Source organism: Octopus sinensis, linkage group LG1 (assembly GCF_006345805.1).
Source record: "Octopus sinensis linkage group LG1, ASM634580v1, whole genome shotgun sequence".
Classification (NCBI taxonomy): domain Eukaryota; kingdom Metazoa; phylum Mollusca; class Cephalopoda; order Octopoda; family Octopodidae; genus Octopus; species Octopus sinensis.
In genome coordinates this window covers 56,820,442-56,843,695 of record NC_042997.1, presented here as the reverse complement: position 1 = coordinate 56,843,695, position 23,254 = coordinate 56,820,442, and the positions used below count along the sequence as shown (strand labels likewise).

Genomic DNA, 23,254 nt, shown 5'->3' with positions numbered 1-23,254 from the left:
TTGTTCCATGCTTCAGCAACTCTTAGCATAAAAAAAATGTTTCCGAAAGTCATGGGAGCTGTGCTGTTTTCTGACTTTGTAAACATGTCCGCAGGTGTTAGACAGGTGGAGTTTGAAAAGGTGCTCAGAGTTATTGTTAGTAAGATGGTTAATAATTTTATTGTTTCATTAGAAGAAAGATTAATTCAACCTTAGAAAACTTGAATATTGTGCTAGAGATATCAATATCCTTGTTATAGACAAAAGAAAGTAGGTCAAGGTACTTTAGTGGTTAAAGTTCAAATTTTGCTCTGGTTTATTTTTAATTTTCATTTCTCAAGAAAGCTATAGGAGGTTCTTTCTACAAACCTCTTATTTTCAGAAACAATTCAACGGCAGAGTAAGTTTAAAACCATTTTTTTCCTTTATAATTGTGTAAATCAGTGGTTCCCAAAGTGGGTAATACTGCCCCTGACCCTGAGGTGGTGTAAAGGTCCAGAAAGCGGTGCAAAAATGCAAGGGGAACATTGAAGAAAAATGGGACAGTAATGGGGTGGCCAAAAGGGGTTACTAGATGGTATGCCCCCACTCTACTTTTCAATGGTGTACTCTGTGGTTTAGAAAATGATGCTTAAAAAGAGATATGAAAAAGTTGCTTGAAGTTAATTTTCTTCTCAAAACAAGAACAAAAATAAATTATAAATACAAAAGCTTTACTCATGAAGCTGGTCATAAAATTCCCTTGAGAATTCCCTAGAAAGATAACAGAAATGATACTGAACAAAAACAATAATGATGATGACAACAACAGCAACAACAAAAAGGAAAAGAATACATGTATACATGAATATGTGTGTTTGTGTGTTTTTGTCAGTGAATGTATAAGGGTATTGTGATTCTTGTTTTAAAGATAGCAGTTTCTAGTAAATATTCCCTAGGGATCTCCTCCAGGTACCACCTACAAGCGTTGATATCAATGCTAAATGTGTGTGTGTGTGTGTGGATGGTCTAATGAATGAAACAAGAAAAGACAAATACATATATATATATTTGAAAATGTGTTTGTGTTTTTTGTCTATCTATTTATTTATCTATCTATCTGTCTGTCTGTCTGTCTGTCTGTCTACCTACCTACCTACTACCTATCCATCTATCTGTCTATCTATCTATCTATCTATCTATTTATCTATCTACCTACCTACCTACCTACCTACCTACCTACCTACCTACCTACCTACCTACCTACCTACTACCTATCTATCTGTCTGTCTGTCTGTCTTCATGGTAATCTATATAAGGACAACACTCTCTAATAGCAAATGACTACTTGAAAGAACTCACAAAAATTTAGGAAATTCTTCCAAAACTTTAACCTCAACTTAACCTTTGAACTAGGGACTAAATCTCTTAACTTCTTAGACATCTCATTAAACCTAAAATCAGGACTTTACTATCCCTACAGAAAACCAGATGAAACCACTAGATATGATAGCAAATTCTCAAATCGCCACCTCACCTGTTATTAAATCTTTAGCTAAAGGGGTTTCACATAGAATTATGCAACTTTTGGCGAACAAAGACATTTTCAATTCATACTTTCACTTCTACAATTTAGCTTTTTCCAATGCAGGATATGAACAGAAAGTAATATATAAAAACAACAATAAGAACTATAGTAATAACAACATTAAAGATAGTAATAATAATAATGATAATAACAAAAATAATTATAATCATAACAACAACAACAACAATAATAATTATCATAGCAGGTGCATTAGGTATGATAAAAAACTTTCAGACAAATACAGAACAAAATCTCCAGGACTTACAAGTATATATAATATACAGAAAATAGCACTACTAGGTGCTCTACACATCCTACATAAAACACTTTCAATACAGTGAAAATAAAAGCACCACCGCACATACCCAAGGCATACAGAGCTGCACTTGGTAGTGCAGTGAAAGTACATGATAAAAATTAAGACTACTAATATAATAATAATATTAATAATAAACTTGACCAGGTAGTCAATACTGCCTGGAGAATATGCACCACGAGAAAGGGTAACTAACAACTATGCTGCAAATACAGACAGCGACTATATCGGCAACAACACAAATTAAAATAAATATAAAAATTAAAATAAATATAAAAATTAAAATAAATATAAAAACAAAAGTTCCTTACTCAAACCCCTATCTACTTATAGGGATAGGAAACATAGTGTATACAAAGATAAAAACAGGAAGAGATATGATGTAACATGGTATAACTCTCCCTTCTATTATGTAATTGATACTAATATAAGCAGGAAATTATTTAGTATACTAAAGCGCAACTCCCCCCCCCCCCAAGTATTACTGTTTATTCTCCCATAGAAACGTCAGGGTCTCCTACTCAACACTTCCCAATTTAGGTACAATTATTGCTGGCCTGAATAAAAAACACTTATCCATGGCCAGAAGTAGTAATAATAGGAAAAGCAATAATACTAATAATATTAATATTCCTCATATCTCTACTAACACAAATACTGTGTACAAGAATACCAACAATGAGCTGGTATTTCCAGATAGTAGATATTATGATTCTGACAAAAGTCAGCCAGCCACAAATAGGGACCACAGCCAAACCAACTATACCACAACTACCCATAGTAGCAGCAGTATAGATTCAGCTAGCTTAGGCTCTCACAATACCAATCTCTACAACACTCTTCACTAGCCATAATGAAAGCCATCTGACTTTCACTTATGTTGCCAATATGCTAAATGTACAGAACTCTAATACCTGCACTGGTAATCTTTCCAATATACCACCCACCCTCGACCCTTTAGTGTCACTATCTGAAAGCCAAATCTCTTATGTCAACACTCAGTACCAACAATCTCTGACCCATGACTCAGCAACTAATTTTAATCATAATATTATTGATCATAGTGATATAAACCCTAGCAACTACCATGTGAACACCAGTAACTCTTGTGAGTTTCGACTATTACACAGTAATAACATTGGATTGTGTACCTGTAACAATAAATTTCAAGTATCAGAAAATATTGGGTACAATTGTTTAGACAAAACATCTTGTCTGCTGTTGGGTCAATATTCAATGGAAAATGTGGTTTACAAATGTGATGTTGTAACAGACACCAACACTTATACTTATATCGGCTACTCCATAAATCTCAAGAGGGGTGCTTACGTAACCACTATTCGTCTTTTAAATTAAGACATAGGATTGACAGGACATCCCTAGCCATGAAGATTTGGGAACTCAAGGAGTTGGAACTTACTGAGTTGATACATCATTAGAGCCGTTAAACTGTACTGAAACAGTAGATACAGATGCAGACTTTGCTGCATGGCACTATTTGAAATTTTAAGATCTAATAGTGAAAATCTACTAAATAATAAACTAGACCTTTGTCTTTCCTGTATACATAAGGCTACCCGCATGTTTAAATACTTTAAGGACATTAAACAACCTCTATAATTGCCCCCAACCTAGGTCCAATCCAATTTACTCCCTCTTTTGCTGACCCTTTAGCTTATCAATCTACCCATTTGTTTCTGAGTCCTCCTAGTCTTGTTTTCCCTTTACCAATACCTTTTAACCACTCTTACTATACTTGCATGGTATGCTATATTGAAGGAACTAACCATCCTATCTGTGGTGTACCTAGTTTTATGCAATAGCAGTGACAGTGATACTGAACCTCTAGTAGCAGCCTGCGCATCCTAGACATTTCTGCTAGCTATGTATGTACTCCTTACACCAACATACAGTTTTTTTAGCAGTGCTTGTTATATAATAGATAGAACACACTATCCAAATTCCTTACCCATGATTATTGACCTGAGTTGCTTCACCTGGTTTCATACAAAGGTGATTATACCATCCAATTTTGACATCATCACCACCATAGTTAATCATTAGACCACTCCTCATTGCTGGCTTTCCTTGATATCTGATTGGCTATTTCCTCTATCTTCGTACTAGGTGTAGTTCATTATATTCTTCTTTAAACCCTTTATTGATAGGTTTTACTACTACTACAACTACTACTACTACTACTACTACTACTACTACTACTACTACCACCACCACCACCACCACCACCACCACCACCACCACCACCACCACTACTACTACTACTACTACTACTACTACTACTTCATTTCCATAAAAGTTTGATCTTATTATTTGACAGCCTTCATACCACCCCTACATTAAACCAATATCCATTGAAAACCCCTAATTTCTGTGTTTCTCTGTCCCCCTCCCTTAGTCATTTACCATTAGCTAGAGATTCCTATATCCCGCCCCTATACCAGATTGGCTTGAACACTTTATTTTTACTTTTATTTATTTTCCTTCACTCTTTACGTTTAATTTTTTTATGATTTCTTTTTTCCCTTTTCCTTAATTGTTTTATGATCTCTCCTTACTTACCACTACTCTAAGCCTACTATAATAAATTATCTCCAACACCCCACTACAGTCTACCTATGATCTTGTCTAGCAGACTCCTCACCTGAATCACTGATCTTAGATATCATATTACACACTTTCAAGAACTACATTCTTAACTTAAACAGCCAACATAGTTGATCATTCTCCCATTTCATAGTTGGCCTCAACAGACTATAGCCACATCCCTACTGTATTCTTGAGATATTCTTTGGTTTTGTGAAATTACTTCTCATCTGATTATTACAGTCTTTTATAATGATGTAATGTTCTCATCCTTCTATTAAAAAGTTGCGTAAGAAACAGCTATAATGAGTTGACAATTATAATAATTATAAATTTATTTTAATACCTATTTTGAACTCTTTCATGTAAACTGTTTAAACAAAAAGCCCCTCTTAACATTTTTTTATCATTCATTGTCAAAGATTCTATTTTCTTATCATTATCAAAAACTGTATAGCTGTATTTTAATACAATTATGATAACCATTTTTTAGCACAGCAAAGCTTATACAAAGCTTTACATTTTACTTTTGATAATCTTTTTTTTAAAAAAAGTGAAACCAGTCAAGTCAATAAGCATCTTTAAAAGACCTCTGCATTTTCAAACCCTCTTTCCTATATATATATATATATATATATATATATATATATATATTTATTTATGCCTATCTATCTGTGTGTATAGTAGAAAAAAAACACATAGATGTATTCAAATATATACATATAAGTATTTAAAATATATATATATATACACATGTACTCATATATGTGATATGTAAATTAGATACAGGTAGCTTGACTGCATTCATCTAAGATCATTGCAAAACACACAATGCATTTCCTGAAGAGTAAGAAGGTATAAAGAAAGGAGTCTGGAGCTGTACCAAACAACTCATCGAAAATGGTGTCTTTGATGAAGTGAAGTAATACCACCAAAATCTACTGAGTGTATGGCTAGACTATAAGAAAGCATTTGATGCTGTTCCTCCCTCATAGATAACTGAGTCACTATGCTTTGCTAAAATTGCAAATGCCATAGTCAGTGTCATTAAGAGACTAACACAACATGATTTACAGAGCTATCATTAGAAAAGGAAACCACCACTATATTCACTAACAAATTAGGCTATCAACAGGAATATTTCAGGGCAACAACTTATCTGTAAGGCTTTTTGTGAAACCTTTGTCAGCCCAGTAAAAGAAATACAAACACTAGATGATAAGAGCTACAGATGAAAGGAAGATTGATTTTTACCTACATCTTTTTTGTTGATGAATTTCAGCTGTACCTGACACTACTAACCAGTTAGACCGGGTCACAACTTTCTCATGGGACACAGGATCAGAGTTAGGTCAGGACAAGTGTTCATATTTGATAGTGAAACTAAGAAAGATTGTCAGCCAGGTAATGAACATGGATATCAATGGCTTGTGTATTTCCCCTGTCAACAATGATGAATGCTACAAATTCCTCAGAATTGGTGAGAATATCACATATGTTGGTGCTGTGATACTAGAGTGACAAAAGATTACTTCAGCAGATTTAGGAATGTATGGAAATCAGAGCAGTCTGCATTTGTTAAAACTATATCCCATAATACCTTCATAGTGCTAGTAGTAGCACCAAAGTTTGGGATGTTGGACTGGATACATCAAGAAATCTGCACCTAGGACATCAGAAATAGGAAGATACTAGCAATGGCTAGTGTCTTTCACATTAATGGTGACACTGGTAGGATTTATGTTAAATGGGGTGAGAGAAGTAGAGATTTAAGATCAGTTCAGATGGCCTTCAGTGCTGCATTGTGTCACTTAGACAAGACTGACAGACCAGCAAAGAGAGAATTGAGTATATCATGTGTGTACTCTGTTCAGCTTCATGTTTTCTGCTATCTGAATAATGACTCCAGAATTGAAAACACAGACACAGGTATTAGCAGCTGTATCAGATACTGTACAGATTGCTCGTCTTCAACTACAGGAAGCTTTAACTGAAAATCAAGTTTTCAACTGACAACATCAAAGAATTTCTCTTTGCGATGACAGTACCCTCAGTGCTACCTCTGAGGCTGACCTACCAAACATTGCTGACAGATTCTCTGACACCTGTGACAACTGTGACTGTGAAAATCAGTATACAGAAAACTGAAGTGATGAATCAGTCAGCATCTGGAAAAACATGTATTGAAGTCAATATCTTCATCAATGGAAAACAACTGAATGCAGTGAACAGGTTCACCAACCTGCAAAGCACACTCTACCAAATTGTCATTATTTTTAACAAAGTGAATACCAAACGTGCCAAGGTCAGTGCCACTTTCATCACAAGGGCATGTGGAACAGGAGAAGCATTAATGTAGAACAATGCTCTGCAACCTTTTTCACTTGCAGTACATTTATATTCTTTTCAAAATTTGGTGGTACACCTGAACTAAAAATATAACTAAAAGTATAGGGAAAAAAATTATATTCAGGTTACACTTCAGCACATCTAGCATCATCTCGTGGCACACCAGTGTGCCATTGCATACCGGCTGTGGAGTACTGATCTAGAAATACAGAGTAAGGTGTACTGAGCCATAATTCTCACCTCACCACTCTATGGCTGTGAAGCATGGATTATCTGCCAACAGCATGCAGCAAAGCTTAAACACATCAATGCCACTCAAAAAAGTTTTTTGCCAGCAAGTAGCAGGACAGTATTCATGATTCAGAGGTATTATCTCATGCTGAAATGGCCAGCATCCATACAGTTCTGAAGGAAATCACAGCTGCACTGGAAAGGTCATGTACTTCACATGCTAGACCACTGCCTCCTGAGAAAATCTGTTGGAAGGTGAACTCTAGCATAATAAATGCTTCCATGGTAGCTTGGAAAATCACATCAAAGATACTTTGAAAGCTTCATTGAAGGACTTCAACATTAACCATAAACAATAGGAATAGACAGCATTGGCTAGAAGAGAATGGCATGATACAGCCCCCAAAGGCTCTGAAGCCTGTGAAGTGAACAAAGTTACTGCAGCTGAACAAAGCAGGCAAGTAAGAAAGCGAAATTCTATCAGAGCTTGTACTATTGTTTGCATTTCCTGCCCACAAGGCCAAAGAGAATCCATGAGCAAATTGAACTAACTAGCCATTGGCACACTCTCACAAAGTCCTGCTACCCAGGATGATTGATGGTCCTTGTCAATCTGATGAGGACTGTCAGTCATCAATAAATCCCATGAATCATGGGAACAATATGATACCTAATGAAATCATGCTTGATTCAAAATTGTTTTATGTTTGGATTTTTTCACGCTAAGAGTTGTTGAACTATGGAACAAACTGCCAGCATCAGTAGTTAGGTGTCGGAGCACTGTATCCTTCAAAACTTCCATGCTTCCTGAGATTCGCCAACACTACACTTGATTTTCTCCCCTCCATATACACACAAGTATGTATCTGACTCATACACTGTTCACTTTCCAAACATTTGTACATTGCTGCATATGCTTTATATGCACTTTTGACAAGTTGTAGTGCACCTGAATACTATATACAATAATTTCATTATATATATATATATATATATATATATTATATATATATATATATATATAGATAAGAAAGTTGGTTTGTGAAAGCACGTGGGTGAATATATAAAAAATAGTGAAGAGTGAAAAAACGACAGAAGGCTTAAATGTTAAAAAATATATATATTTGCGTCAATATGTCTGAAGAATATTAGAAAATTTTTTAAACAAATTTTTTTTCCTTTATAATGACATAATTTTTAAAGAAAGACCGGTTTCGCATTTAGCTTTTCAAATTTCTTGTGACGTTATGTTTATGTTTAATAGAGTTATCCTTGTGTTTAAGCTGCGGAGAGTTCCAAATAAGGGAAGGTAGTGGGTGATTTCTTCCGGTGTAAGGGAGATAATCGCTTAAAAATTTTTTTCCTTTCCCTTAATGTGAATTTCTCTGTATCAGTATGTTCGGATGGTTGAGTCTGGGCTTGTACTTTTCAATGAAGAATGTTTCCTTGTTTAGTCTAATTTGTGTTGATGATCCCAAAGCACATTGGTAAAATGGAAAGATTAAAAATTGTGGTAGTAGTTGCTTTGCGCATTTCTCAATGTGCTCACTAAAAGGTATCATTCTATATTCTGGGAATGCAATCTGTTGTCGATGCAGTGTGCATCTACGTCTGAGTGATAGTCCCGTGGAACCCACGTAGTCTTGGTGGCAGCCCGAGCATTTTATGACATAAATTATGTTTTCAGAGGCACAAGTAAAGTTAGATTTGATCTTGAATTTCTGTCCCTCTTTAAAGAGGAATTCTGATCCTTCCAGCAGGTTAGGACATGTTGCACAGTTCGATCTACCACATTTTTTTACTTTTGCATCTGTAATTTCAGAAGACAAAATTTTCTAATATTCTTCAGACATATTGACGCAAATATATATATTTTTTAACATTTAAGCCTTCTGTCGTTTTTTCACTCTTTACTATTTTTTCCTTAACCCCCCCCCTTTTTCGTTACACACACGCGCACACATATACACACATTGCTTAAATATATACATTACTCTTACACACATTCAATCTACTCGCCATTTATACCACCACGACACTGGACACACACACACACTACTACTCAACACACGCTGGCACGCTACATACGCCCCCACCCCTTCCCCTCCCTCCCTTCCTCCTTCCTTCTTTTTCTTACTACTGACCTTTGTCTGCTAAGCTGACCACTGTCTCGCCCTACCTCACACGCCTACACACAGACGCACACACTAACACACACATATATATTTTTTTGTTTTTTCATCTCGCCTCACACACACACATACACACACGCACACGCACACACTCACACATACCACACACATCTGTTGCGTTACCAACCTTGTCTCCACTCTTTTGCCTTTAAAAACCCACTTTGCTCTGTTTTCGTAAACATCCGCCTTTCACCATGTGCAACTCGTAAACACCAGTCGTCTTTTTTCTCTTTCCCCGTTGCCCGCTCTGGGATCTTTCTTTCCTCTCTCTTCCTTCTTTATGTTTCCGACGAAGAGCTCCGCTCGAAACGTCATACCTCCCTGCTTCCATTTCCTGAGCGCCTATTAATAATAATACTGTAATTGTTCCATTGTTGTTGTTTTTTTGTTTCCCGTTTGGATTAAAATTATATATATATATATATATTTCATGGTATATATAATTTCCATCTAGATTTGAGTAATATGAGCTGTTCAAGAAATTCATTTTATTTTAGGTATTATTTTATTTATTCACTTACTATACATATTGGGTATTTTTATTTTGGGGTTATCACACCTTATCTATAAGTATCTAAGAATTCAAGCTTTGGCGTTCGTGCTTGTCTATTATTCAGCATGCAGCCTCTTACTTGCAACATCACAATAGCACAATCTACCAGTTACAATTATATCGTTACATTTGGTGACCCCTACCTGTTACAATGCTGGAAGCCTTCTCTCCATCTACAGTGTAAATGTGACTTTTAAAGAATTTAAAATCATGCAGTGATTTGTGTAAGTTAGAATATCATTTTTAAATTTTCTTGCTGTCCACTATGAAGACTTGCGACTATCTCCACTTCATTCAAACCGAAAAGATTAAACTTTGATTCTAAGCCTTTCATTTACCACGCGCACACACACACACACACACACAACACACACACACAACACACACACAACACACACACACACACACACACACAAAATATACATGGTTTTAAATTCTTTCGTCGATTACACTAGCTGGGTTTACAAGCTAAGGGAAACTACTCTGTTTATTTTAAATCCCGTTACAATCAGCAGTTGCTTACCTTTATAAACAAAATTAGTTAAATATTTTAAATCAATTTTATGAAGTATGAGTATAACGTAAACATTTTATTTTCCGTCATTGAAAGCATGCAATATAAATTGCAATTATCAGAAAGATTATAATAGGTGAAACACATTAATAACGTGTTGAAAATTAGGTTTTGTGTTCGTTATACAGTAATGAACCTACTACCAACTAACTTATAATTACATCGTCGAAGAATTATCTTACCTATTTAAAAACACACAAAAGTTGAAATCACTTTTCGTGTGTGTATGTTTTTTATTTTCCTTTTGTTAATCTATCAAAAATTTTGCTGCATTTCAGCATAATTCTATTACATCTTTTGAAACTGGCATTATGATGAGGTTCTTTCCCTTCTCGTCTCTTCACTTTTAATCTTTGGTTTAATTTAACAACATACTTTTAAGCAGGTGAAACTTGGCACTATCAGTTCTGGAATTGCTTGAAACATCGACAATCTTTCCATGGTGCCGCGGAAAGAACAAATAAGATAAAAACGAGCTACTTTGGATATTAATGTAGCACTATACATTCTGTATGTTGATGACATTAACATTGTCATTGGAATAATTCCTTGAGGCAACGGACAGAAGGATGAAGAAAACACTAATTGCATATTACAATACATGAAAAATTCCTTCTACAACGGGATATATATATATATATATATATAATCTGCTTGTTCAGTTGGCTGTTATATTTTAGTTAGTTACAGAGGTGGAGGTTAAGTGAGTGAAAGAGTGAGGGGATGGAATGTGAGTAGAGATGGTTGAAGAGAGGAGTATAATAATACACTAAGGCCAAATGCATCACATAATAAGTTGAAAAGAGGGGTGAAGATAAGCTTTATAGTGGCCGAATTTCAGGGTATGACAGTGAATGCAGTGCTTCAAAAACAGCACGACGAAACAGGAATGAAACATTACAGAGAATAGTTTTTCAGAAAAAAAGCAGAGGCAGGTGTTCAAACTTGCAGCAGGAAAACTGGTGAAGAGACGTCCAGAGAGTCCAAGGAGGGTTGGTCAGTAGCCATAGAAACCAAATCAGTCAAAGCAGGAGATGACAATGCAATGACAGGCAGGTGAGATAAGGCATCAGTGGGGATGTTGTCAGTGCCAGTGATGTGGCGAATGTCACTTGTGAACTGAGATATGTAGTTCAAATGCCTTGTTGCTCTGGGCAAGTACTGGTCTGTTTTGGCAAAGTTGGTTTGTGGTCGGTGAAAATCGTGAAATCTCTACCTTCGAGAAGATGAGAGAAATGCTTCACCGCTAGATAAATTACTAAGAGTTCTTTACCAAACATACTGTATCTTAATTTGGCATCTTTCAACTGGCGAGGAAAGAAGGCCAATGGCTGGCATTAGCTCTTAACAAATTGCTGTAAAACTGAAGCAATGGTGGATGATGATGCGTCGACAGTGAATGTCAATTTTGCATCTGCAATAGGATGAGTGAGGAAGGATGCTTGAGTAAGGTCAGATTTGACAGATTCAAAGTCTTGGATGGCTGTAGGAGACAGCATTATCGGGTATTATTCAGACTTATCTCCCTTGTTCTTATTCAGGGTGAAGATGACAGCTTTACAGAAATCCTGTAATAACTTCCCCTGCTCCCAATAGCAAATGCAAAACTTGTGGAGTTTAGAGAGCAGTGCTGTACCACCAGCCTTCCATGTTTCAGGTGGAATTCTATTCACTCCTGTTGCCTTCCCACTTTTCAGTTGCTCTATGACTTTGCAAGGAAGGGAATTTCATTCAGATCTGACTTTAAAGGCTGCAGTGGGATGTGATACACTGCCAAGTCTTGAGCTGAATTGTTGGTACTGAAGAGAGTTTGAAAGTGCTCTGACCACCAGTTCAAGATGGAAGCCTTGTCTGTGAGAAATGTTCTTCCATTTGCACTGTGTAATGAACTCTGGATCTAGTGCAAGAGATCATACTCAGCTTTTGGGGTTTTGTAGAACCCTGGCTTATCCACTACTCATTTTGTTTCTTTCAAAGTTTGCATTGGAGATTACTGCAGACAAGATAGAAGGCTACTTTCTTCCCAAGACAATAAGGGTTCACTGAGCCTGGTGGGCAGATCTCTTCTTTGCTAGTATTTTCTGGATCTCCTAGTTCTTTTTTGTGAAGCCCAATACTTCAAAAGTTTGCAGCTGTTTTCAAAGCACCTCTTGGAAAAAGCCTAAAAGGCAACTGGGATTTTTGAGCTTTAACTGAAGATTGACTAGGAAGTTATCTTTCATTTCAGCTGACTTTAGGATGCTGATTTGGGACTTTTGAGCTCCATCTCTTTTGGTTTGGGATTTGAAACAGAAGCTGAGTTGCATTCTGCACTAGGCATCACTTTGATGTGAATGACATCATTCTAGTTTCCCTTAAACACCAGGATGTAATCTATGAGGTGCCAATGCTTGGGGCAAGGATGAATCCAGTGGTCTTCATACTGTCTTTCTGCTGGAGGAGGGTGTTGGTGATAGTTAGTTCCTTCTTCATGCAACAGAAACTGCTCGTTGTCATTGCAGTTCCCAACACCATGCTTGCCAAGAACTCTTTACCAGGCATCTGAATCTCAGCTTACTCTGTTATTGAAGTCACCAAAGATAATGATCTTGTCCTCTGCTGGAGTGCATTTGACGAGGCTGTGCAAATCACTGTAGAACTTAACCTTTTCTGCAAGGTCAGCTTGGAGAGTTGGGGTGCACACACTAAAGAGAGTGTATGTTGCTTGATTTGGGTGGGAAGAAATATAAAGATGATGTGGTTAGAATGATATGTTGGAGGCAATGGAGTTCTTGATCATGATGCCAATACAGAGACGTCATTTGGCTTGTGGCTTGCTGGACCAGCAGAGACTGTAGCCTGTGTAATGTTCCTGAAGGCTGACTTTACTGAGGGCAGCAATATCAATGTTTAGTTTGGAGAGTTCATGTGCAACAAGAGTAGAATGTTGTTCTGGCTTCCTGTTGTCAGTCTTGTCTATCATGGTTCTGATATCCCAGCATGCCAACTTGAAACTGTATCGCTTGGTGAAGTAGGTGTGCGTCTCTTTGCCTTTGTGGTTATTTAACTGCATTAGAAGATGCCCATTAACCACAGTTTGCCAACTTGGATACAAGTTTCGATTGGCTAACTTTTCCAGGGTTCTCTTTGTGTGTAACATGTAGTGTTGTCCTTACAAAGGGCTTTAGGTCATCCAGAGTGCTGACAAGTGATGTTGTCATTTCTAGGTCAACATCAAGTGACCATAGTGCTGGATTGCCTGCCTGCAGGATTGGGGCTACAGCTTCTAGTCACACTTTCCACCTGCTGCTTTTGCCTTGTTCCCATCACTACAGGACTTGAGAAGGGGAAGGGGAGTTTGTGGATGTGAACACTTCTGCACAGAAGAGCTTTTAGGTGGAGTACAGTATGCACAGTTTCCACCCTTTACACCTGGGCTTCATCTGCCATGGCTTCACGAGCTCGGACAGTGATAGCAGGGTCCTCAGGTCATAGGTTTTAAATCAGTGTTCTTCTCCTTGACAGGTTGCTTTACAGTGCAGAAGAAGCCTGCCTTCACCCCCTGCAACTACATGCTAATTAACTCATGGCTGGGATGCTGATAGGTGCTACTACTCTATGTCAGATTAGACCTGGGGACAATAATGACTAAAGGTGGTTGCACACTCCTCAAAACCTTAAAACTCCCAAACTAGGGACCCTAGTGGATGCAGTTTTAAGTCTTACCCAGGACATGCATTTTCTTTTAAGAGAAGGTAAAATGTCTTTTAGGATTTACTAATGGAGACTAACATATTTAATATAGTAAATATAGTAAACAAAAAAAGAACTAGTTAATTAAAATTAAACTATAATTAAAAATCCTTATGATGAATGTTGAATGAGTTAAGGGAAACAACTCCATGATTCATATTTATTTAAAACTAATTGGCAATATGTAGTGGCAAATTAAACAGATATTTGGAGCTTTAGGATATTGTTTCAGTCATTTTAGAAGACCACATCAGCGATATTTTGTTATTCTACATTCTGTATTCAAATCCTGCTAAAATTAAATTTTGCCTTTTTTCATTCTAGAACTGCTAAAATAAACACTAGTCTTATAAATTTAAGTTAATAGAGTGGATATATTCTTCATTATGATCTTATAAATATACCCTACTTTATGATCTTGTGCCAATGGGAGAAATCATTATTATTTATTGAGAGTGGGGAAAAAACATAGAAACAAAAACACAGACATGGCTGTGTGGTTAAGAAGCTTGTTTTTCAACCTAATGGTTTCCAGTTCGGTCCCACTATGTGACACTTATGACAAATATCTTCGGCTACAGCCTCAGGTCAACCAATACCGTGTGAGTAAAATTTGGTAGATGGAACCTGCGACAAAGACATTGTATATGTGTGTGCATGTTTGTGTGTGTGTGTGTGTGTGTGTATTTGGTTCTATATCAGTGTTTGTCCTCCATTTACACTTGACAGCTGGTGTTGGTTTGTTTACAGCCTTGTAACTTAGCAGTTTGTGGCAAAGGAGACTGATAAAATAAGTACCATGCATTAAAAACATATTAGTACTGGGGTTGATTTGTTCAAGTAAACCCTTTTTAGGTGGTGCCCCAGCATGGCCACAGCCCAGTGACTGAAACTTGTAAAAGGTAAAAGATAAAAAATAAATTAAAATTATTCATACATTTTGTTGTTTTCAAAATTGTTCATTATAATTTCTTAGAATTTGTTGGAGGGAGTGCTTTGTTTGTAGGTTTATGAGGCCTTACTATGTTTTAGAAGAAGCAAACAATGCATTTTACTATTAAAAAACATTTATGATTATTTTGCAGAAGGTGGCGAGCAGGCAGAAACGTTAGCCCGCCAGGCGAAATGTGTAGCGGTATTTCGTCCGTCTTTACGTTCTGAGTTCAAATTCCGCCAAGGTTGACTTTACTTTTCATCCTTTCGGGGTTGATAAATTAAGTACCTATTTCTTTATTACCCATAAGGGGCTAAACATAGAAGGGACAAAGACAGACATAGGTACTAAGTCGATTACATCGACCCCAGTGTGTAACTGGTACTTAATTTATCGACCCTGAAAGGATGAAAGGCAAAGTCGACCTCAGCAGAATTTGAACTCACAACGTAACGACAGACGAATTACGGCTACGCATTTCGCCCGGCGTGCTAACGTTTCTGCCAGCTCACCGCCTGATAAATTAAGTACCAGTTACGCACTGGGGTTGATGTAATCGACTTAATTCCTGTGTTTGTCCCCTTTGTGTTTAGCCCCTTGTGGGCAATAAAAATTTTTTTTTAAATATAAGAAGGTGGCGAGCTGACAGAATTGTTAGTGAGCTGGACGAAATGTTTAGAGGTATTTTGCTTGTTGCTATGTTCTGAATTCAAATTCTGCTGAGGTTGACTTTACTTTTCATCCTTTCAGGGTTAATAAAATAAGTACCTGTTGGACATTGGGATCGATGTAATCGACTCACTTTCTCCCCCAAAATTGTTACCCTTGTAGTAAAATTTGAAACCGTTATGTTTATTTTGCAGACATCTTCACTTCAAGATGGCTTCAGAAGAAGAACAAGGTTTGTGTAAATAACATTCTTTGATAACGTATGTATGTGTGCAGGGAAATGGTATTTATGCATTTATTTGTTTAAGTATGTATGTATGCAGATTTGTGTGTATGCATGTGTATGTAAGAATATGTGCATGAGTGTACATATATGTGTGTGTTTGTATGTATGTATTATGTATGAATACATGAATACATACATACATGTAGAAGATAAGACTTTGCTTGAACAACAATCAAGCAAAAACACTTGTAGAGTGTCAACAGTCCATCACAAAGTACCATCAATTGATACCTCTATATGCTTGGCTTTGTAAAGACACTGTTGAGAAGCTCCTCGTGAACTGACCCATGACCAGGTTCAATAACATGTGAACATTTGCAAACAATTGTTGGTAAATCTTTAAGATGTCTGTTTTTGGTATCAAATTGTAACAGGGGAGAAAAAATGAATCTGTATTTGTAATGGTGGTGGACTTGAAATAGCAAATGGATAGGAAGTGGAGTACTTTAACCTAACTTACCCACTGGTTTCTCCTGTGTATGTGGACAACAAAATTTCTTATGTTGTATTTCCTTTGAATTTCATCATGTTTTAATTATCTATTTTTATTGAGAACATCATTCGAGCATGATCATTACCTGTGTCGCCTTACTGGCACTTGTGCAGGTGGCACATGAAAAAACAGTCGAGCAAGGTCATTGCCAGTGCTGCTGGACTGGCTCCTGTGCAGGTGGCACATAAAAAGCACCATTTGAGTGTGGCTGTTGCCAGTACTGCTTGACTAGCCCTCGTGCCAGTGGCATGTAAAAGCACCCACTACACTCTCAGAGTGGTTGGTGTTAGGAAGGGCATCCAGTTGTAGAAACTCAGTCAGATCAGATTGGAGTCTGGTGCAGCCATCTGGTTTGCCAGACCTCAATCAAATCGTCCAATCCATGCCAGCATGGAAAGCGGACATTAAACGATGATGATGATGATGATGATTTACATTACTTTTAATAGTATAATGGCTTTCATTAACAAGTGTGAAAATTAGACTAAGTTTTTATGAGTATTCCAGCAATAGCAAATAAAGTAACAAATACTTTTGCCTATTGCAGTGACAACCATTGAATTGAATGCCTTTCTCTGGGACAAGATTTTTGTAGTGTTTTCCTACTTTTGACAGAATAGTTTTAGAAATCAAAAGTTGTTCTGCACAGCCCCACATTGCTTTCTTTTTACCTACTGTTCAACAGTCATTATATCATTGGATTCACAATGGTCTGGGAGGAATTAGTTGAGACTGTTTATGTAAAGTTTGTGCATAATGTTTAAGCATGCAATCAGTCTATCCTCTGTCAAGTCAGTATTTTCATTCTTGGTTGTAAAATTTATCTGTGCTATGGCAAGCCAATTTTGTATATCATTGAGCTATGATTAAGAAGTTTGCTACTCAACCATGTGGTTTTGTTTTAGTCCACCCCGTGCACCGAAAGGGAAGGCATCACTGTACAGTTAAGTTGATTTTTCAACTATGTGGTTTCAGGTTCAAGCCTATTGTTTTCTACTATAGCCCCAGGCCAACCAATCATTTTGGTTGGCCTGGGAGTGAATTTGGTAAATGGAAACTGCACAGAAGCCTATCACACACACACACACACACACACATATATAAAGTAAAAAGTAAAATGTAAAAGAGTCAAAAGGAAGAGTAAGTACGGTTAGGCAGCTTTTTAATCACTACAAATCCTTCCATATATATAGATCCTTGTATATACAGGATTTAAAGTTAAGTTTAAATTAAATTATTTAACCATTTTCCTGTATAAGAAATCTATATGTATCTCCTCAGGGGATACTCAGTTGCTGTCTCCGTAAGCAAATTTAGATTTCCATACTACAACATCCATGGTTTCTTCTTTGAAATTAACAAACACAGATGGTTTCAATTTGCTCACTATGAGTGTTTTATCACATTCGACATGAATTACAATGTGCATGTTGTCTGTTTCTTCAGTTTCAACATGTTATTCTGCACATGCCAATCTGTACCATTAAGCAAAATACATTCATCCATTAGCTCATACTTATACAATCACTTACACACTGATATACCGTATATCACTGAGTGTTTCCATACATACACACACATACATACACTCACACGCAGACACGTACACACATACATGCATATATATAAAATATATGTACATATATTCAGATGCACACACGCATACATATACTCACCTACATATCAATAAACACATTAACATCTATACATAGACACTTATACATTTATCTACTCATTTCCATGTACATAGTTATAACTACATAGTTATATCACTGAACACTCCATCATAAATACACAATCCCATACTTATGTGAAGGCGGTAAAAGATGTGTTTAGAGAGATAGAATAATAATAATAATTTATACACTGTTCCATCTAGAAAATGCATATTTGACACAATGGTTACATCTTGGAATTTTCTCATCATGTTCATTCACTAGATTTTCATTACTCAGTAGAATGGTTTCGTACTATGAATGGTCCAACAGTGAAAAACACTATAAAAATGCAAAACAATCGAATATGAACTCTCAAGTGACTCTTCTATGCCCAAGATCAAACCCAACTGGACAGTTATTTACCATCACCAACAGAGAAAAATAAGAACAAGATTTCCAACTATGATGAACACTATCAGCTCAAAAGAACCAAATCTGAGAACGGATGAACATCAAAAGTAAGGAACAATATTGTACAACAGAAATGCAAAACACTTTCCTAAATTAATAGGCAGCAGAGTGTCTGTCCTTCAAGAAAATAAACTTGACAATCAGCAACATAGACAAATGCACAGAACCAGGTAACTACGTCGTCAGAATACACATCGATAGAATACTGCTCAGATGCAACCGGCAACACCTGCAACAGTAATGTAGTCCACAGAAACGGATAACCTTCAGTTTTACCAGCTCAACGGATCATAGACAATCTGTACTAGCCCTGTGGTGGAACGTCAGTGCTCCAGTTGCTACAGCTCAACGTACCCGGCTCACATTGCAACAGGCATAGACTGACCAGCTACCAGTTCTTTCATGTTGCTTTGTGAGAATAAAAAAGCCCCCAGCAAAACTTAAGGACATCATATGAAACATAGATGCCAAGCACATTGACTAATTTATAACTTCTAACTTCTCATTTGAGAAGGGGAATGTAACATGATGTTTCCATTTAACATTTATTTACATGAAAGAAAATTACCAGAGAACTTTCTTCTAATTCTTCTAAATCTTTCTGTGAAAACTGTATTAAAATCATTTGTGGGGAAGAAAGAGAGAGAAAAAAAAACAATGCAGCACCAAGCACTTCAACTGGTCGCACAACACAAGGTTCAATGGAGCCTACTGAAGCAACCCAGCACACTCGCATCATTACCACAGGCGACGCCGAGTGAGGCTAAGGTGTTGGAAAAGTTAAGCACCCTTATAGGCATCACCTGACACCTCAGTGAGGCGAGCCTGCCACGATGACAAGAACTTCACAGTTAGTGGCCCAGTCCCTCCAAATGTCTCAAACGTCACATATTAGAAGAGATAATTGACTGTCAGGTCCCGATACTTCAGGGTTTTGATTCGTTCAGCTACGGAAGCAGTGTCCCTCCCGTTTACTGCAGCATCCAGGATGAGGGAAGGAGAAAAAGAGTCGCAGACTGTGACATCCCAAATGAGGCACCTACCTCTAGCCCAGGGACAGAGGGTAAGACCATCTGGTCTCTTTCCATCACTTCTGGATAACCCCGTCGGTCCAGAACTGAGGGTATATTAATTCGAGTCTGGGTCTGCTTAATGATTAGGTTTAATTCGGTATGACAAACGAACAGACCAGCATTTAGGCAGCAAAACATACCGTTATAAGTTATATCCCTTTGATAATCCAGATGGCGAAATAACACTTAAAAATCTGACTGCTTTATTTATGTGTAGCAACAACACAACAAATATCTTTTTTATAAAAGATGCTTTCTATGAAAATGTTTCATTTTCATCTTCCCTTATACAATTTGTGGATTAGAAACAGACTTGTGCTTAATCTGCCTTATTGTATTATTTTCCCCACCAATAATTGAGTTTTCACTCAGTTTCTTCAGTTCTTATTTAAGGTTATTAATTTCCCAAGTTCTTGAAATGTGATTTCTCCAATCATTCTAATTATTTTACATAAAGTGTTGATGGTTTACAGTGAATTATTATTCACCTTACACGTTATCATGACATTTAAATGCCTGATGCTGTAGCACAAATTGTTTATGTTTTCATTGGTTTCTTATGCACCTGGTTTGCTTATGCTACTTCAATACATGCTTGGCAAATATCACCCACCTGTTCTCTTAGAATGACAGCTGCTGCATAAAAACAGGCTTCAATAGTCCAATAGAGATTATATATACATATACATACATAGTTACATATGTATATATGTGTGTATGTACGTCATTATTCAGTTTTATTTCAAGATTTCTTGCCAATAGAGAAAAACCCGGTTTCTAACCTACATCAAAGGCTCCTTTATTGGAATTTCAACATTAACAACAGGGTATGTATGTATGTATGTATGTATGTATGTATGTATGTATGTTTTGTTTTATGTATGTATTCTCATGCATATAGTTACATATCTAGATATGCTCATATATATTTAAATGATAAACTTCTGGAAAGTTTTACAGATTTTTACAGTTCCATGATGGATTGGATCTTTAGTTTTCAAATTAGCTTTCTCCTTTCTAGTTTTGAGAAGCCTAATTTCTCAAGATTGGTATTTAAGCAGTGTGTTACATATCCCAAGGCCCCAATAATTACCTGAACTTGTAATCTGGATGGAGCAACTGCAGATTTCTCAAGAGTTCAGTGTAGCTATTCTCTTTTGCACTGCTCTTCTGTTTTATCTTAACATCCACTGTATGTATATATGTATGTATGTATGTATGTATGTATGTATGTATGTGTATGTATGTATGTATGTATGTATGTATGTGTATGTATGTATGTATGTATGTCATTATTCAGTTTTCTTTCAAGATTTCTTGCCAATAGAAAGCTGGTTTCTAACATAAATCCAAGGCTCCTTCATTGGAATTTCAACATCAATAGGGTATTTTTATTTTTGTTTGTATGTATGTATATATGTATACGTGCAAATTTGTATGCTTTGTTTTTTGTATGTATTCTCATGCATATAGTTGCATATTTAGACATACTCATATACATCAAAATAATAAATGTATGTATATTATGTTTGTATATTGTGTGTTTACATTAATTTTAAGGAAAACAAACATATATGCACACAAATACACACCTACCTACTTACCCACCCACCTACCTACCTACCTACATACATACATACATGGTGACTGTCTAATCCTTATGCAGATAATACATACATACAAACACACATATACACACACGCACACACACACACACACCACACACACACACACACACACACAGTGCGATGAATAAATTGTCATCTAAATTACGCAAGAATGAAAATAACACTGACATCTCATTTTAACAGATATATTTACTAAAATTACATAAAAATATCTTGAAATACTAAAGAGTAAATTTATTTAATAAAATTGTCATTGGCTTCAACCTTCGCCTCCAGACGACTTTGAAATCTCCTGCGACACTTCTGAACGGTCTCCTTGTTTAAGTTGGTGAATGCTGCCATAATCCTTGCCTTTAGTTCATCTTTGGTATTACAAGGAGTTTTGTTGATCTCTCACTCAACTACGCCCCACACAAAATAATCAAAGGGGTTGCTGTCTTGAGAGTTTGGTAACCAGATGTTAGGGATGATGTGGTTGCAGTAATTGTCTGACAGCCATGACCCGGTTCTCTTTGCATGTGTGGCATGGTGTAGAGTCCTGTTGCCAGATATAGGGTCTTCCAGCAGCTACCCTCTTAACCCAGGGCAGCACTACCTCCTTAAGGCACTTGATGTAGGCCTCTGTGTTGAGGCTGAGGCCATGTGGGAAGATGAATGGAGGCATAACATTGACTGGATGTTCAATTTTCATCACTCTTGGTACATGTTTTGGGGATAGAGCAAGCCAATGGTTGTTCTGTGTGTTCACCATCTGATCCTGGCAGAAATTTTTCTCTTCTGAGAAAAACCAAAGCATGTTTGGTCAGAAGGGATGCATGAGTTTGTTCAAAAGCTTCATAGTGCAGTCTTTCCTCTTGTCCTTGATGGCTTGGGATAAAAATTGGCGCTTTCTCATCTTGTATGAAGAATACCGAATGTCTTCATGCACTACCTGTCTGATAAGAAACTCAGACACACGCATGTCCTTGGCGGTGGACCTGATTGACTTGGAAAGATCATTGTTGATCATGGCCTGAATCCCACCAACAAATTCCGGAGTTCTTTTCCAATCAGAACAATCAGAGTGAGTTTTCCGAGCTGCTGTATCTTTGTAATCATCATTAGACTCATCCAATTCTTTCCGAATCCTCTGCACTGTCCTCAGATTGACACCCAAACATCCTAAAATGTTTGTATTGGAGCTTCCCACACAAATGTCAAGTAGTATTGCATGTTGTTTCCAAATTTCTGGCAGAGTGAACTGCGTCTTGGTACTGTTTTCGTCACAGATGGTGCCCAACTGACCCTACTATACTGTGTAGTCGACAAATCAAAAACAAGCAATGTGCATGCACAAAGTTGTGGAAATCGTTGCCCTCTGGACACCCATATGGTTAGAAAAATGCAAGGGAAAGAAGACATCTCTGGACTATTGATAAGGAGTTTGCATATCTAGTATCTATTATTTATGGAGCAAGAGCATACATACTAATCAGTCTGGAGCAAAGTATGGATGAAATTGGAATCTTGGGGAGAGAATGCAAATCCTTAATTCATACGCTACAAATGATCATGATATCTGAGATCATAAAAATCTGCAAGACCTTGTTAAGATTTAAAGGATGATGGTTAAAACAAGATGTTGTCCACCACAACCTTGCTACCAAGCTGGTGGCCAGTTAAAATTTATTCTAAATTAAAAAGAGGAAGATTACATACATACATTCATACATACACACACATACATGTATACATACATACATACACACACATACATGTATACATACATGAATGTAGATATGTGCGTGCGTATGTTCTCTTTTGTTTTTAATTATTTAAATTCTTCCTCTGAAGAAGGAGCTGGCTTCTGACTAAGATACAATGCTCCATAACTGGAATAATCATCATCATTCAACATCCGGTCTCCATGCTAGCATGAGTTGGATGGTTTGACATGGAACTGGCT

The 23,254-nt window shown here is 36.8% G+C and overlaps 1 protein-coding gene across 2 annotated transcripts in view; it reads left to right on the top strand.

The window, feature by feature from the left end:
* Nucleotides 1–325: 325 nt before the first annotated feature.
* LOC115219785 (alpha-aminoadipic semialdehyde synthase, mitochondrial) overlaps nt 326–23,254 on the top strand; it is a 167,980-nt gene continuing 145,051 nt past the window's right edge. For both annotated transcript variants that reach the window (XM_036501080.1, XM_036501074.1), the window contains exons 1-2: nt 326–379; nt 15,895–15,932. In XM_036501080.1, coding sequence (XP_036356973.1) covers nt 15,911–15,932 — 22 coding nt within the window. In that variant the 5' untranslated portion in view covers nt 326–379; nt 15,895–15,910. The remainder of the gene's footprint in view (nt 380–15,894; nt 15,933–23,254) is intronic.